This window comes from Schistocerca cancellata, chromosome 5 (genome assembly GCF_023864275.1).
Source record: "Schistocerca cancellata isolate TAMUIC-IGC-003103 chromosome 5, iqSchCanc2.1, whole genome shotgun sequence".
In the NCBI taxonomy this organism is placed as follows: Eukaryota; Metazoa; Arthropoda; class Insecta; order Orthoptera; family Acrididae; genus Schistocerca; species Schistocerca cancellata.
In genome coordinates this window covers 34,436,159-34,452,879 of record NC_064630.1, presented here as the reverse complement: position 1 = coordinate 34,452,879, position 16,721 = coordinate 34,436,159, and the positions used below count along the sequence as shown (strand labels likewise).

The 16,721-nt window shown below is 39.5% G+C and overlaps 1 protein-coding gene across 1 annotated transcript in view; it reads left to right on the top strand.

Annotated features, from left to right (window-relative positions):
* The first annotated feature begins 258 nt into the window (after positions 1-258).
* Positions 259-16,721, top strand: part of LOC126187388 (autophagy-related protein 2 homolog A) — a 495,539-nt gene continuing 479,076 nt past the window's right edge. Inside the window, exon 1 of the mRNA XM_049928440.1 lies at positions 259-571. Within this exon, the coding sequence (XP_049784397.1) occupies positions 404-571 (168 nt within the window). The 5' untranslated portion in view covers positions 259-403. The remainder of the gene's footprint in view (positions 572-16,721) is intronic.

The window sequence follows — 16,721 nt, the reverse complement described above, 5'->3', positions numbered from 1 at the left end:
TGATATCTTAAACTCATTAGAATAATGTTCATTCAGGTAACGTAACTGCAGGGCTAAATCGAGAAGTGTCCTTTAATTTTTTGCTTTATCTCAGAACTTTAAACCATTATTTCACTTCCGTTATTTTTAGTTGCCATTAACGGCGACTTTTTACCAGCTGGTATATAGAAAGTTAATATTTTGTTGGAGAATTTACTCTTTCTTTGGGTCGGGCTTCTTTGTTCAAAGATTTTACTCTAGTGTCAAGCCAGGCTTCCCTTTGGATTGGCCATGTGATTCCTCTTTGTTCAAAACAAATGACGTCATAAAGGAAAACATTGAGCTGTTTATACGTCAGAGTATAGCAGACAGGCTCATAGATGAGTATCAATTTTTAATGTTGTGCATACCTTTTTAGCTAGTCATGCCGTGGTATGAATCTTGGTCCGAAAGCATTAAAAAGCGAGCTTGTAGGTATTTGTTGCAAAGATATCTCGGACAATTCTTAGAAGAAAAACTGACCTTGGATCAGCTGACTGTGGATTTATACAATGGGACAGGCACAGTTTGTGAAGTCAGATTGGATGTGCAGGTAATATTTCAGAAAACTCCTCCGTTGTGTAAATTCTTTCATCTCTCATTTTTAATACTGTTTGGAGTCGCATTACATAGCGAAGTTATCAGTTCTTTATGTCAGGTGGAAGAAGCTTTAGTTTTAGCAAATTGGGAGATAGTTTACAGTGACAAACGGATAAATAATCATTGTTTCCCCATTAGTGATTGTTATTTTGGTAGGCATTCTAATGGAATATGTTTCATTTTAAAAAAATGTTCCATAAAATATCCCAGATTTTTAAGGGCTTCTTAGTGTTTGACTTGTTATGGAATTCAAAGAATAAGGTGTATGTCGAATTATGTGGCCTCCTGTTTAATTATAAGGCATGTGCCATTAGGTTCAATGAAAAACCTCAATCTCCTGTTGTTTCACTCCATTTATGCTGGTTTCATGCTTGAAAGAATTTTTTCATTCGTGGATCAACCTGTATTAGTATACCAAAGACTATATCCATCATTATTCCTGTTTCCATTAACTCCATCAGGATAGGGGTTGAAACAGAACTGTAACAATGTAATTCCATGTTTACATTTGCATCCACTGTGAAGTGAGTGGAAGAATGTATTAGGGCTTCTTCCTGCTCCATTCACATGTGGGACACAGGAAGAATGCCAGTGTGCTGTAATTAACTTCATCATGTCCAAACAATTCCTAAGGAAGCCACCAGTTTAAGTATTTCTGCGACACTTTTCTGTGAGTCACACTACCTTAGTTATTTCTACCTAATGTAGAGCTTTTTTATATTTATATACTCTGAACAAGTTAGCTTGACTTAATAACATACAAAATGATTATGCACTGTACATTTAGTTGGTTCACTTCTCACAATCCCACACACTTACAGTCGACTTTAGGGCCTCAGCTATGCTGCTGTCCCTCTATTACATTTCCATGTCTTCCATTCTGTCTACCTGAAAACTTGAGTTAGCATCCTCTCATGGTGAGTGCGATGTTGGACTAGGAAAAAAAATGCAAACATGCATATTATGCACTAGCAATCACTTTCTTTTGTTATTATTAAGCCCTACTCTATATCTCTAAATAATCTCAATTAGCATAATATGCAACATTTAAGAGGTACACTTTGACTGCCTTATTAAATAACTGGACTTCAGTTATCTTTTTTATTTCTGTAGGCAAATTGGCTGTGATAGAAAATGTGATTTATAATTTATTTTGTTTCGTCATCATTGGAAAAAAGTAATCCAAAATGGTGTTTGTCCCATTTTAGTGTATGGAACTGTTTGTTATGTATTAAATAATGTTTTCTTGATGTGCAGTACAGATTAGTAGATTAACCAAAGTCTACAACTAACTTTACATTTTATTGAGCATATGTGATCACCCCAGTTAATATAAGCCCTTCAGCAGTTTTGTGAATTGGGTCAGTCCATACTAAATGGATTGCTTGACCATGTCAGGAAAAAACTGATATTCAGTGGGTGAATTCTCTCATGTTCAGTGGACACAATTTTTTTTTTTTTTTAAACAGTGGCCATTTTTGTTTCGGCCTGCAAGCGTTCTTTCACATTTACAAGCATGTGTGGTTTTTTTAAAATTATTCAGTATTGGGTTACCCCACAGCTTTCAAATAAGAAGCATTTAGTTCAGCACATACTGAACTGGAAATTAAAACCATGACCACCTAGCTGGTTGTATACCTTAATACAGTTTTAATGGCTCAAAGTTATTGGTTGTAAATTTTAAAAAAACTCAATTTTTGAACATTATTTTTCCAAATTTATAATTTCTGAGCCTTAATATTTTGTGCTATTACACACCAAAGTATAGTTACTTTTCACAGTGTATCAATGATGAGACGCTTACACTTAAAATAATAAACTATTTTTAAAAATGGATTTTTTTTTGCCTGCATTATCTTTACTAGGAGACGAGATAAAAATCTGATAATTACACACTTAATAGACCTTTATGTAATCAAACTTCATTATACATTTCAACACTGAGATTCAATGGGAAATTGCAAAAAAAAAAAAATCCGTTATAAGTCAAAAATATATATCTGCATTAAATTTTTTGTTTGAATGAGCCAACTAATTGCATTGTTCATCGAACAACAGAGAAATTTCGTTACTCAGTTTTGGGTGTTAGGCTGATAGTTTGACCACTCTTAGCTGTGAATTTCCGGGGAGACAGCTTCATCAGTACATTTTTAACAGACATTCATACTTTATTGTTTCCAACTTTTTTTAAATGAGGCCCTTGGTCTTGATGGGTGGTAAAATGTAACATGCACATCTTACTTTTGACAATCAATATTATCAACTTTGGCAATCCACCACAAATGCAAGCATTATGTTCTTATTTTGAAGTGTTAGTGGTACAGATTTTCCACATTGACGAAGTTTTCCATTGGGGGATGTTAATGTGAACTTAGTTGAGCAAGTTGTGTGAAAGAAGTATAAAACAAGAAAAGATCGCGTGCCTTTAATCTTCTGACAAGTGTTTTTAATCTTTCCTCTAAGACATCGGCGGAGAGTTCTTGTATTTCTCACATTTTACAATAACATTGGTAATCCCTTTTCTGTGTTCTTTACAGAATTTAAACATTTCTTGACATGTCAAGATCTGGTTCTCATAGGTCGGGTGCAGACTATCTTTTTGACAGCTTGCTTTGTTGTACTCCTGATGCAATCACTCGCATCCTTACAATGGCCCATTGCAAAAGAGTGCCATCCTACATCAAGTCTACAGTCTCCTTTGTGAAAGGAGGAGTTAATATTTTTTTTCTTTTTGCTTTTATATTCGCTTGCAGCATTATCAGAGAAGTATATCCGCTTGTTTATTGAAAGGCGGTGCTGTTTAATGTGGTTTGTTAGTTGCATTTGAAAAGCATAAACTGCCATAGCATTGTGTGTTCAAAGTAATCACCCATGACACAAAAAGTCTGACTCTTTAGTTTACCTTATATTTATAATAGAACACAAATGGATGAACTGTGGCATGTTTGTTTACCCTGTGGTGCCCTTGTACTTCATCTTCAACAACAAAGGAATACTTTTCAGAAAAGTTGGCAAGAACTAAGCAGTCACCAGCTGCCAAGATTTGATTTTTGTCTTTCAGAAATTTATCTTGAGTGCTGGCAAAAAGCTTCTCAGAGTCTTTTGGTAAAGAGGTTTTCAAATTTAGCTACCAACACTTCTTGAAAACTCTTCTCGTGCCTTTGTACTTGTCACCATTTCCAGTCTGTCTTGTGTCACCCATTGTATGTATTCTGTATTGTCAGGCATCAAATCATCTTCTTCTGACCCTTCAAGTGAAGCTTGTTTACCTGGATAGTCTAGTCATTTTCCCGTGATCATACAATTGTAACTGTCAATGCTGCAAACCAGAACTTCCAGAAGGTCTCTGTAGTCAGTTGTAAGGTTGGCCCCACCTGTCATCATCTTTACATTCTGGTGATACAAACAAACGTAAACATTGTGGATACCAGATGCCCCTCCACCAATACACCATTTCAGTCTCAATTTGCAAAATTCTAACCTTCCAATTTTAATGTCAGAATTTTCTTTTTTTGAATTCAGTGAATAGTTTATTTAAATTACACATTATTAACTTTTCTTGTCTCTGAATCTTAGTACCATTTTCTTTCATAGAAGCATAATCTTTTTTGCCACGCTTCAATTGGCTGTTATTATCATCTTCATAAAATCTAATAACCTTTACAGTCATGTTTTCCATGTATGAAATTAGATGCATTTTTCTTTTGTACTGCAGGTAAAAAAACCCTGCTCTTTTACTAACTGCCTTATAAATTTAACATAACGTGCTGACACATTAAATTATTCACTAACTTTTGCTCGGCTTCAAGAATTATCTTAACTTTATCCTGTTTGTTTGAAATATGACATTTTGTTTTTAGTCTTTCTATAAAATCATCATATTTGTTCAGAGAATTACTTGAACTTCCATCTGGTTTAGTGCAACTTTTCTTTTGAAGTGAAACTTCCAAATTCTTTTTGACAATAGTTGCCATTTTCTCAATTTTTGAATTCATTGCAGTAGGTCTTTTTTCTTGACTTATTTTCCTGATTTTACTAGTAGGCAAACACCTAGAATTTCACAAGCAAAATCCACTTTTTTGTAGTTTCTGATGAGTCAAAAAATTATTTATCTGAACTATCACTAACCCTTTCTTTGTTAACGACAAATATCTTGGAAAAATATGTTGGACGCAATGACTTTTCTGGTATTATATTGATAAAAGGGCATTTATTTTTAGAATAATGATCAAATGCTATTTCACTCAGACCTTTTGTTACAAGCTTCTTGTGTTTCTTAAAAGAATCCTTAAGCAAGACTGGCTAAAAATGTGATGAAATTTCTGTAAGTATTTATTTTCATGGTACATGCAAGTTGAGTTAATTTCTTAGCCAACTTGTAAGGAAAACAACCCGTTTTCTTCTTCTTCTTCTTCTTCACAGTAATCTTCAATTAAAGTGATGTCTTCAGGAAACATTCCATATACACTTTTATGGCAAGCTTTGTTAAAAGAACATCAATAGAACACTGAGACTCCATTGTTAAACTGCACTCTTCTAGAGCTCATTGTTAACTGAGTCTGAGTGAACAGATGTTGGTGTAAGGGGAAAGACAACGCACAGACTTGTAGATGCTGTCTGCTAGCCTGCTGAAACTTCCTGCAGAGGATTGTTTCAATGAATAATCATTTGTTACTTTAATTTAATTTGTTTTTTAATGTGTTTAAATTATATAATTGATATACTTTATTAGTTCAGATATTAAGAAATGTATTTTGACTCGTATTGGTAATTTATTTTCGTAACTTCTCATTGAATATCAAAGTTGAAATTTATACTGAAGTTTGACTTCATAAAGGTCTATTAAGTGTGTAATTTTCGGATTTTTATTTGGTTACCTAACAAAGACATTGGAGGCTAAAGAATGAAAAAATTAAAAAAAATATTAAAAAAAGGTACTTTTTAAGTCTAAGCTTCTCACCATTGATATTCTATGAAAATTAACTATACTGTGTAGTGTAGCAGCACAAAATATATTAAGGCTAAGAAATTACTCCTTCTTTCGAAAAATACTGTTCAAAAATGGAGTTTTTTTTAAATTTTCAACAGTACTGTTGAGCCATTAAAAATATGTTAAAGAATACATTCAGCTAGGTGATCATGGTTTTAATGTATAGTCCAGTGTGTGTTGAACTAAATGCTTCTTATTTGAAAGGTCTGGGGCAATGCGTTACTGAATAATTTCAAAAACTTCAGACACTTGTAAATGCAAAAAACTGCTTGCAGTCTGAAAGAAAAATGGCCACTGTTTCTAAATGATACACGGTAAAAATTTTGTAAAAATGTTTTGAAACCCACTAAATATTTTGGGAATTTATCCAACAAATATCAGTTTTTCCGAAATGGTTTTTTCATGGACCACTTGGTATGGAATGACCCAATTTACTGATTCCAGGTGTCACTCATTGATATTCTAGTCACAGGAAACTAATTTTTGTACTTCGTGAAGTACACAATTTTTCATTTCTGAAGTTGCCAATCTTTGCACTACTTTTAAATCTTATCAAGATCTGAGTTGATATTTGTCCAGCACTTCATTGTTGATAATTGCATCATCTGCGAAAAGGTGAAGATTACTGTTTGTACTGGTTGCTAGGTCAGTAGTGTAAAGCATGAACAGCATGAATCCTAAAACACTTCCTTGGGAAACATCTGGACTTACTTTTGCAGATATGTCAGTGATATTGTATTTAACATAACATGTTGCATTCTTTATACCAAGAAAATGTCAGTCCAGTCACAGATTTCATTTGAAATTCCATGATCACAGTTTCATTAGTAAGTATTGGGGTGGTAAAGAGTGAAATACTTTTTAAATATGAGGAGATACTGCATCTGCCTTCATCCAAGGCTTTCAGATTGTCAGGTAAATAAAGCACTTACGTGGTTAATGTTTTGGGAGTCTGTGTTGGTTGGCATTGAGGGACCAAATCTGCTGTACCTCACTATATTTGACATCTGAATATATTCTAAGATTCTACAATAGTAGGATGTCAGCGTTTTTTATGGTAGTTTTGTGGATCCCTCCTTTTGCTCTTATTGTAGGTCGTGTAACCTGTTCTTCCTCCTAACCACAGAACAAAATTTTTGTTAGTGGAATCTGTGGTATATTATGGTTAGGAGAGTGTCTAACTCAACTGCAAACTCTGTCTAAAATCTTACAGGAATTTCATTAGACTGTGAAGCCATGCTCAGTTTCAAAATTTTCAGCTGTTTCTTGATACCTTGACATTACTACCTACATCACTCATTTTTTGCTATGGTATAAGGATTCCTCAATCTTCCTCTGTAAAGGAACTATCAAAAATAGAGTTCAGCATTCTGTTCTCTCATTGCTTCCCTCAGTTTCAGTGTTGTCCATGAGTGTCTGAACACTAACCTTGATTCCACTGGCAACTGTTGTGTAAGACCAAAATTTCTTTGAGTTTTGCAAGAGTTCATTCAACAGTATTCTGGTACAATTACTGTTAAAGGCTTCACACATTGCCTTTTAGACAGCTGAATAAATTTTGTTCAAAATCTCTCCATTTATAGCCCTGTGGTTTGTTTGCTGTGCAGTAGTCTTCTGTCTCCAGCTGCAGCTATAGAGGACGTTTTCAGAGCCCTAAACATGTAATGGAACAATTTTGAATTGCCTCTGGTGCAGATAAATTTTAACAACAAATAGCAAACTTAACATTGAGCGACTTTCAAAATAAGCTTTAATATCACTAAGAAATTTAAGAAATCATTGATACAGTGAAAAGAAAAGAGTACACACAGTGAAGTCAATAACCAGTTGATGAGGTTTTGTTTTTATAGTAGCACTTTATTTTCCACTCCATAAGTTAAAGCCTTACCTGCTGGTCTCCTGCCTCTTCTTTATGGATGCAGCGCTCGTACGATGGGTGCACTATGTCAAATCTTCTTGATTTTATGGGTGTCTGTGAGATCCTTCAAATGTTAGAAGTGATCAACACTGGATTTAAATTGAGATTTCCAGTTTTCCGCTGCTCTTAGATATTCTCATTACTTTTAACTTCTTCATGTCATAGTTCTTTCTCTTTCCAGCTGGTAGCCCCTGACAATGCGTGGATCACTCTGTTGGGGCCTGTGCTGTGTACGAGTATGTGTTCACCGTATCTGTTGCAAGGGGACACAGTGAAATAGTTATCCTCACCAGGTAGTGCTTGCTGCACTGAGGCGCTCTCAGATTGGGGGGGGGGGGGGGGAGCAATAAGAGTGATAAAAACTCCCATTAAATGATTAAATGTAACTCCATCTTGCAATTATGGGGAGTGGGACTGCGGGTGATCAGTGAATTCTAATAAGAATATTCCAACAGCCATTACTTTTATAGAGTTTTGTTTAGGCTACCAATTTTGACTCCTCAGTAGGGTCATCTTCAGGCCCTGTAGCATGAACTACAAAAAGCATCCAATCGTACATGTATATAGCGAGGAACCAGTATGTGTGCCTGGCTTCCATTGAATACTTCACACATGTAACAACAACTGCCATTTTTTACAATAAACTACCACAAGCTTATAGATACAATCCAAAAATATTTCATCCCTTTGCTATACTGTGAGAGGAAAACTGATTTAAGAAGCAAAGAGAAAAATATGCTACCCAATACCTCATCTGTTACTGACCAGGTGACAAATATTCCTTTGTACAAAAAACTGAAGATAAATATGATAAAGTTGTCTAAATAAGTAAATTAATTGAGATGAAGAGCAGTATTAATCAGATCATTATTTCCCAACCAATCACAGGCCCTGTTGTCGCGTAATAAGTGTGGTGATATTACAGTAACACTCGCACATCCCAAGAGTCTCAGTATGGTGCAATGGTTAATTATTCATCAAGACATTATGCCACAAACAGATGATGAATTACAGGCTAACTTAGAAAGACTTGGAGTTCAGTTTGTCCCTTGTGTCTGATGAGGTCCAAACGATAATGGGACATACTGTGGAACATTCATTCTGGCTTTCAGAGGGTGACTCACTTCAAGAGAAAGTGGGGAGATACTGGCCTTTTGATGGATGTCAAACTACATACACCATCCCATATGTGATGTTTTAAATGCATATGGTTGAACAAAATTGTCACTCTGTACAAATGACCCAATCTGTGGAGACAGTGGTCAACCATTACACGAGAACGTTCCATGTGGCAAACCGCAGATTTGCGTTAGCTGTGAGGAAGAGCATTCTCCGCATGTACAACTTGCCGTGTCTTCAAAATATAATGCAGGATAAAAGAATGTGAAACTTTCGACCAATTAACATACTTTGAGGTTCAGAAGAAATAAGAATGCTTACAACTTATACAAATAACAAAAATGTGTTACTGTCCTCCCTCAACGCTAGGCCAATATAGCTTCCCAAGTAAACCCATTCAGTTTAAAGCGGTTCTTCTCCCTGGTATTATCCTGTCTACCTCTAGGTCCTCAGCCTCCCCTCACCAAACAGAACAGTATCTTCCTTAGCAGATCCTTGTTGGGGGGGACGGCTACCTCCTGCCCCCCAAACACACTTGATAAACCATCATCACTCCACACCTCAACAGCAGCTAGTGGCTGGAGCAGGCCTCAGGGAAACAGCTCACAGGATCTTCCATTTATCATCAGTGAAACGCACCTGGACATTTCTCAACTGTAAGCAAAATACGAAAAGAAGGTAACAGAAAGGAGAAAAAGAGAAATCAAATAGAAAGATGGATCCAGTAACCTTGCTGGCCCATAATCCCCCCACATCACTTACAGAAATAATGCAGACTCATGACAGCCCCCACAACAGGTGGTACCAGCTACAATGGCTACTTCTGGCTCCACACTGAACTTACATAATATACTTTGCCTATAATTTGGTACAGCCCTTTAGGATACACAGTTCCAAGCAGTTATTCTCGCACATTAAAAAGCATATTACAAGAACTGAGCCGACTCTGGGAGTGGGGCTTGCACATTGGTCTGTGAGGCCACTTTTGCTGAACAGAGTCGGATTCCATCTAGTTTTCACTGGAAATGGTAGCAGTATAAACACTGATCTTATTCTCTGTAAGGCTTATCTCCAGATGGGGGGTGGTCACAGACCAACTGATTGCTGATTTGATCTTGCAACTACCTGCACCTGTAGTTCTCTCAGGTGATTTTAATGACCACAATCCTTGTGGAGCAGCTCTAAAATTTCTCAGTGAGGAGATATACAGGAGCAGGTATTTTTCAGTTTTAATCATTGTGTTTACTCTGGGCCTCTCACTCATTTTAGGTCAGCATATGACACCTTCCTGGCTATCGATCTGTCAGCGTGTTGCTCCAGCTCTGTCCTGTTCATTTACAAGGAAGTGCATGATTTTAAGTGACAGTGACCGTTTTTCAAACATTGATTCCTTGTCACATCAGTACACAATAGAACACCAACCACTTTTGAACTTCAATAATGCCAATTGGGATAGTTTTACAGTTTCTTCAAATCCTGAACTCCACTCCAAAGGATGGAGTGACATTATCCTCCAACATACCACTACTGCAATATTAAATGTAGCAGAATCAAGTTCCCAGGATCCCACTTTAGAATCTTCAGCTTTATTACAACAACCAAGTAAATGGAAACGTACAACAGCAGTGACTTAACACCAATATTACACATACATGAAAACATTTAAATAGGGGAAAAGAGTTTGATATAACAAAATCTTGAAGCTGTCTGAGTCAGCAATTTGAACCTTCACTGAGCACAACTGATGCAAGAGGGAGTGACTTGTACAGTCGATGTGAGGCTGTTGCCATGCAGCAAACACTGCAGCTGGTGATGGCACCAGCTGCAAGTATCCCAGGCACTCTCATTTCGGTCTCTCGACTGCGATGGAGGTTTACATGGGTGTACGGCCACATCCCAACCCCCCGTTTTGGGGATTCGGTGCTGCAGTTGTCAGCAGAAGAAGGGGGGGGGGGGCAAACAGGCATGGCTTCTGCTGATGATGGACAGGTGCAGCCAAGGAGGCCTCCACCTCCATTGGTGGCCATTGAGAAGTCGTCACGGCAGGGCTGGACCATCATTGTCTCTGTCCCAACTGGGCATATGGCAAAACGTTACCTGGACAGTGGCAAGCTGGGGATGACTGTTCACTCTGCATGTGGATGGCATTGAAAATGCGCTGTCAGGGGCGACGACGAGGGGGGAAGGGCCGCTTGGTACTCCTGCTGGAGGGCATATCTAGGGAACCACTGTAAAATCTCAGCTGCTGCCTCTGTGCATCCAGTGGCCACACGTCAACGTTATGGGCTCCCAACAGCTCCTCAAGTGGTGGTGCCTCTGTGGCATTCAGCCCCTGGATGGAAGTGACATTGCAGACAGACTCCCCAAAGCCATCAGCTGTTGCTGCAGGTGCACTGAGGGTACATTTGTTTCTGAAGGCTGGAGAATGACACCTCTGCAGCGTCAACGCTGTATGTTCGCGAACCATGCATCACGTGTATCATCATTGGCACCCATCCAGGACATGAACCAAAAGTATGCGCGGAGACAGGGGCATCCGTGGCATATTGCACTGTGCGCAAATGCAGCTTGGGCCACGGCAGTGGGCAAATCAGATGCACCCGAGTCCTGGGGATGCTGAGAGTGGAGGATGTCTGCCAGGCTTCTGCCATGCAGTAGTGTGGTCTGGTAGATGCTGTGAAACTGATGAGTCCACCTAGCACATTTTCAACTGTGTCTAAAAGATGCATACCGTATGTTCTGCCTTCCCATTTGATTGCAGGTGAAACAGTTTGGACGTGAGGTGGGTAATACCACTGCTGGCCATTTGTGAAGACCTGGTTGAGAGCCTGCGTGGTATCTTCCATGGTGGTGGGGTACATGTGCAGTATATATGGGCAATTGGACGATGTGTTGATCACCTACAATTGCATAGAATTACCTAAGGGCGTCACATGTTTAATGTGGATGCAGTCCAACGGCTGACTCAGTGTTGGCCATGGAGTAAAAGTTCTTGGCAGTACTGCATATTGCTTGGCACATTGTCGCTCACAGACAATCTTCTTAGTCAATACCAGACCAGTAGGTGAAGTACAGCATGAGGATCTCCATGCAAATCATACCCAGTAGCCTCGGTGTGGGAGAGCTTGGATGCAAGCCTGCAGGACTGGAAGGATGACAGCATGGGGTCACCCAAGTCGGTGCTAAGGAGGAACGTGTTCTGACTACCACCAACCAATGGAGGAGAAGGACCAGACTCTTGATGGGCAGTTTCTGGGCCAACCACTGTATACAAAATCAACAATCTGTCGGAGCACAGCCAGGTGACCTGCTCTACGCGGTGGGTCATTACCAGAAACCTATCCACAGCATGCTCCAAGTGAACATTGATCTGAAAACAGACAGCCTCAGTTTTGTTGAACGCCAGGTTGGGTCACCTGGGCAAGCATGACAATGTATCCCCATTACCATGCTGAGTCCTCGATCTACAATGCATCTCATCGTGATATGTACTCAAAAATAAAGTCCGACACTGGAGTCGTTGCACTGTTCTATGGGAAAGTCGTGAATGGGGTCCTAAGAGTGTTACCATTGATGTATCGTCAGTGATATGATGGAATTTGTTGCGATAGATGAAAACGTGGAACTTCCTGGCTGTGTTTATGGTGGCTTAAGCTTCCTTTTCTATCCAAAAATAATTGCGTTGAGCGGCTGTCAACATTTTGGAGGTGTATGCAATAGATTGTTCAGAGCTGTCAGTATATCTGTGAGCCAGAACCACCCAACACACTTATTGGGAAGTGTGCATTGCGAGAATGAGCAATTTACCTTGTGTAAAAGTACTGAGGCACAGTGATTTCTTTAGTGGCAGCATTATGTGGCAAAAGCTCTGCAGCAGTCCACAGACCTAATGAAAGGAACACCTTTTTATGCAAACTTGTTCAATGGATGACTGATATCTGCCTTATTAAGTAGAAGTTTGGAATAAAGTGATTCAGTTTCTGCAGTTTAGGTTGGTTATCAATCACTATTTTATCATGCAGTGTAGGTTTGATACTGTCCTCCAACAGGAGGTGGCCCAAATATTAAATTTCTGTCAGAAAAAATTCTTTGATATTTGCAGATTGCACTTGCAAGTTAGTGAACAGAACCCAAAGGCTAGCAAAATAATCCTGCTATGAGTAACCCATGACAAAAATCTGATCAAGACAGCTTGCACAGCAAGAGACATCTTGCAACAACTGTTCTGGAAAATGGTGGGAGTGCTCATGCTGCCGAAGTGAAAATGAGCGTAAGGAGAGCAATGAGAGAAGCGTTATGTAAAATCAGTAAGTGGGCCAAAATCATCTATTCATTCTCTCAGCAACCACATCAGCGCTGAAATCGAAGATAACAGAGAGAAGGCCGAAATATTGAATCAGTCTTTCAAAGTTGTTTCACCGTGGAAGATCGTAACACTGTCCCTCCTTTCAGTTGTCATACGAACTTCGAAATGACAGATATTGAAATAACCAATCCCGGAATTGAAAAGCAGCTACAGTCGCTTAGTAGGGAAAAGGATTCAGGACCAGATGAGATACCTATAAGTTTCTATAAAGATTATGTGCAAGAACTTGCTCCACTTCTAGCAATAATTTGTCGTATATCGCTTGAGCAATGAAAGGTGCCTAATGACTGCAAAAAAGCACAGGTCATTCCCATTTTTAAGAAAGGCCGTAAGACAGATCCACACAATTATAGACCTATATCGTTGACATCAATCTGTTGTAGAATTATGGAACATGTTTTATTCTCAAGAATTATGATGTTTTTGGAAAATGAACATCTCCTCTATAAAAACCAATATGGATTTCGCAAACAGGTATCTTGTGAAATTTGGCTCGCTCTGTTCCTCCATGAGACCCACAAAGTGGCGGACAACGGCACTCAGGTTGATGCCATGTTCCTTGATTTCAGTAAGCATTTGATGCTGCCTCACATTGCTGTTTAATGAAAAAAATACGAGCTTATGAAGTATCAGAGCAGACTTGCGATAGCACTGAAGACTTTCTTGTAGATAGAACTCAACAAGTCACCCTTAACGGAACAAAATTGACAGATGTAAAGGTAGTATCCGGAGTACGACAGGGAAGTGTGATAGGACCATTGCTGTTTACATTATAGAGGATTATTCTAAATGATGGACCTATTTTCAAAACTCCGTATTCATTCAAGTACAAATCCAAAATGAATAAGCTTTATACCACTGAAAATAGAAAGCCTCATAATGTTTGGTAGCAATTTAATAAATCTAATAATTTGTAATTAATTAGTTTGTAATAATTATTTAATAATTAGAAATGTGATAAATGTTCAGTGTGTCACTGCTGGGTGCACGGCAAACATTGACGTGGTAGCCAAACTCGTCCCACACATCTGCAGCTTCCGAGTGCACGACAACAGTGATCCAGTTCCGCAGATCATTCAGTGTGGTTGGTAAAGGTGGGATGTAAACGGCTTCCTTCACATAACCCCATAAGAAATAGTTGTAGGGTGCGAGATCAGGAGATCTCTGTGACCAGAAGTGGAGAGCCAGGTCCTCAAGACCCCTGCAACCAACACATTGCTGAGAAAGGGAGTCATTCAAAAAGCCTTGTACATCATGATGCCAATGGGGTGGAGTTCCGTCCTGGGAATCTTCCATAACTTGAGGGAACAGCCATTATTCCAACATGTTCAGGTACATGATTCCCATTGCAGTTCTTTCCGCAAAGAAAAATGGTCCACAAACCTCTGTATGGGATGCGGCAAAGAACACGTTGATCTTCGGTGAGTCTCTTTCATGCTGCAATGGTGAATGTGGATTTCCCAAACCCCATATGCGAACATTCTGTCTATTGACATTTCCACAAAAGTGGAATATTGCTTCATTGCTAAAAATTACACACTGTAGCAATGCGTCATCCTCCAAAATTCCTAGTACATAGGCACAGAGCCTGCTTAAGTTGTAATCGGTAGGGCTTGTACAGCAAATGCTGTCCCAGAAATTTCCATACAGCTGGTTGGGGTATTCCAAGTTCTCGACTGGTTCTGTTGGTAGGCTTACTGGAAGTGTGCACAAAACCTTCTTGAATCTGCCGGACATCATCTTCTGACACACAGAGATCCAAACTTGCAGCATAGGTCATCCAATGCCTGGAATGGAATGGAGTCAGAAATGAGGTGCACAGTATCTCCCATTTTAACTCCAAAAAACTGTGCATGCATTGAATCCAGAAATGTTTTCAGATGTCACACTGTTGACGGCCAAAAACGTGATCCCCCTTGTGACATGCTGGTACTAAACGTCGATTGTAAACTGGCCTTGAACAGGAATTGGCTGATTGCCATAGCTGACCAAATGATGACTGGCGGAGGAAAGAGAAGGGTGACCCAAGTGATGGTACATTTCAAGATTCATGAGAAATGCAGAGGTGCTGGTATCAACCTGGGAGCAGGATGGTTGTTGCTGAATTTGCAGCATAATATAAATCGTATTGGGAATATAAAGCTCCCAGCTGTGCATTGGAGAGACAGTATGACCCTCCAGTACTCCACATCTCGTCCAAAGCCTAGCTGTGTGGGCAGCCACAACAGACAGATGCCACATGGCCATGCACCTTGCCTGCCAGAGCAGGCAATGACTATGAATGTGTGCCCAGAAACAATCAGGATGCGAGGAATCTGCATCAGGAAAAGCCACAGTCTGATTGTGAGCAGTCCAAACGAGATAAATATGACATGGATTTCAGTTAACAAAGCCTTTGCTGTGGAACTCAACATACTGCCACTGTGTTTGTTCATTTGCAGACTGTGTCACTTTAAAGCCCTGAGTGATAGCCATGATGATATTCTCAAATGTAGGAATGTCTAAATGCAACATCTCCCTATGTGCCTCTCTGATCAAAACAGAACAGTCGACTGTGTGGCATATCAGAGTGTCATCAAAGGACTGTTTACAATGAGCACAAATAAATCTGGACTTACAACTTAAGACCCAGGAGGTTGGCTACCCATGCTTCATAGGATTGACCAGGCTTCTATTGTCGCTGGTGGAACTCCATACAGGGAGCCACAATTTGCTTAAGGTAATGAACACTGAGCGACTCCCACATTTGAGAAAATGACATTGCTACAGGGTCCGTTAATGGAGCAAATTTCTGAATCAACTGAAATGTTTCAGGCACAATTCAAGGCAAGAAAAATGATTTTTGCGAAGTCGAGTCCGCTACTTGAAATGCTGCGGAATGCTGCATGCACGAGTCCGAGTCTTCCTACACCTCTTGGAACTATGAGAAAAGCTGCGGGTGCAGGTGGATGTGCCGAGGTTGGTTGCAGAAGGACCATGACACTCAGCAAAATCGTAACCATCTGATGGAGCAAGTCTAACTGTTGTTACTGTTCAAGTTGGTGCTGCTGCTGTACCAACTGAACCAACATTTGATCCGTTGTGCTTGTAGAACACATGAAAATATGAAAACACCCTGTTGTCAAAAACAACGAAGTGCACAGGATATACAACAGCAGAGACTTAGCACCAGAATTATATGGGCACATGAACACTGAAATAGAGGAAAGAACAATCCAGGCTGAGTTTAGTAGGGGGCAAAGGTTTGTTACTGCAAAATCGTGGAAGAGTCCTTGTCAGAAAGCAGAACGTTCGTTGAGCACAACCAGTACAAGAAAGGGCAGGGCAACCTCTTAATGTGTGGCTCGATACCAGCGAAGCAAGCATTCTTGTTTCAGTGCCTCGCTGGTGATGCCAAATATGAGGTCTGTGGTTTTGGTGGCAGCATACATGGGTGCACAACCACACACACTGTTAGTAACCTGTACCATGTTGCAATCATAGAATAGCTGCAGCTGTTAAAAATTGCAGAAGAGCACTCTGGCAACAGAAATGACATCCATTGAGAGAGACACTTATCACTGTCAAAAGACTCTAAGCCCGGGCCCACTACCTAATTAAAAAATGCAAGTAGGGTTGTTTTAGAAATCTTTCCAAAGTGTTGTGTCCCATACAGTATCCCCTCAAGCATGGGACAAACTGTGCTGCAGTTATAGTCACCAGTCATACCC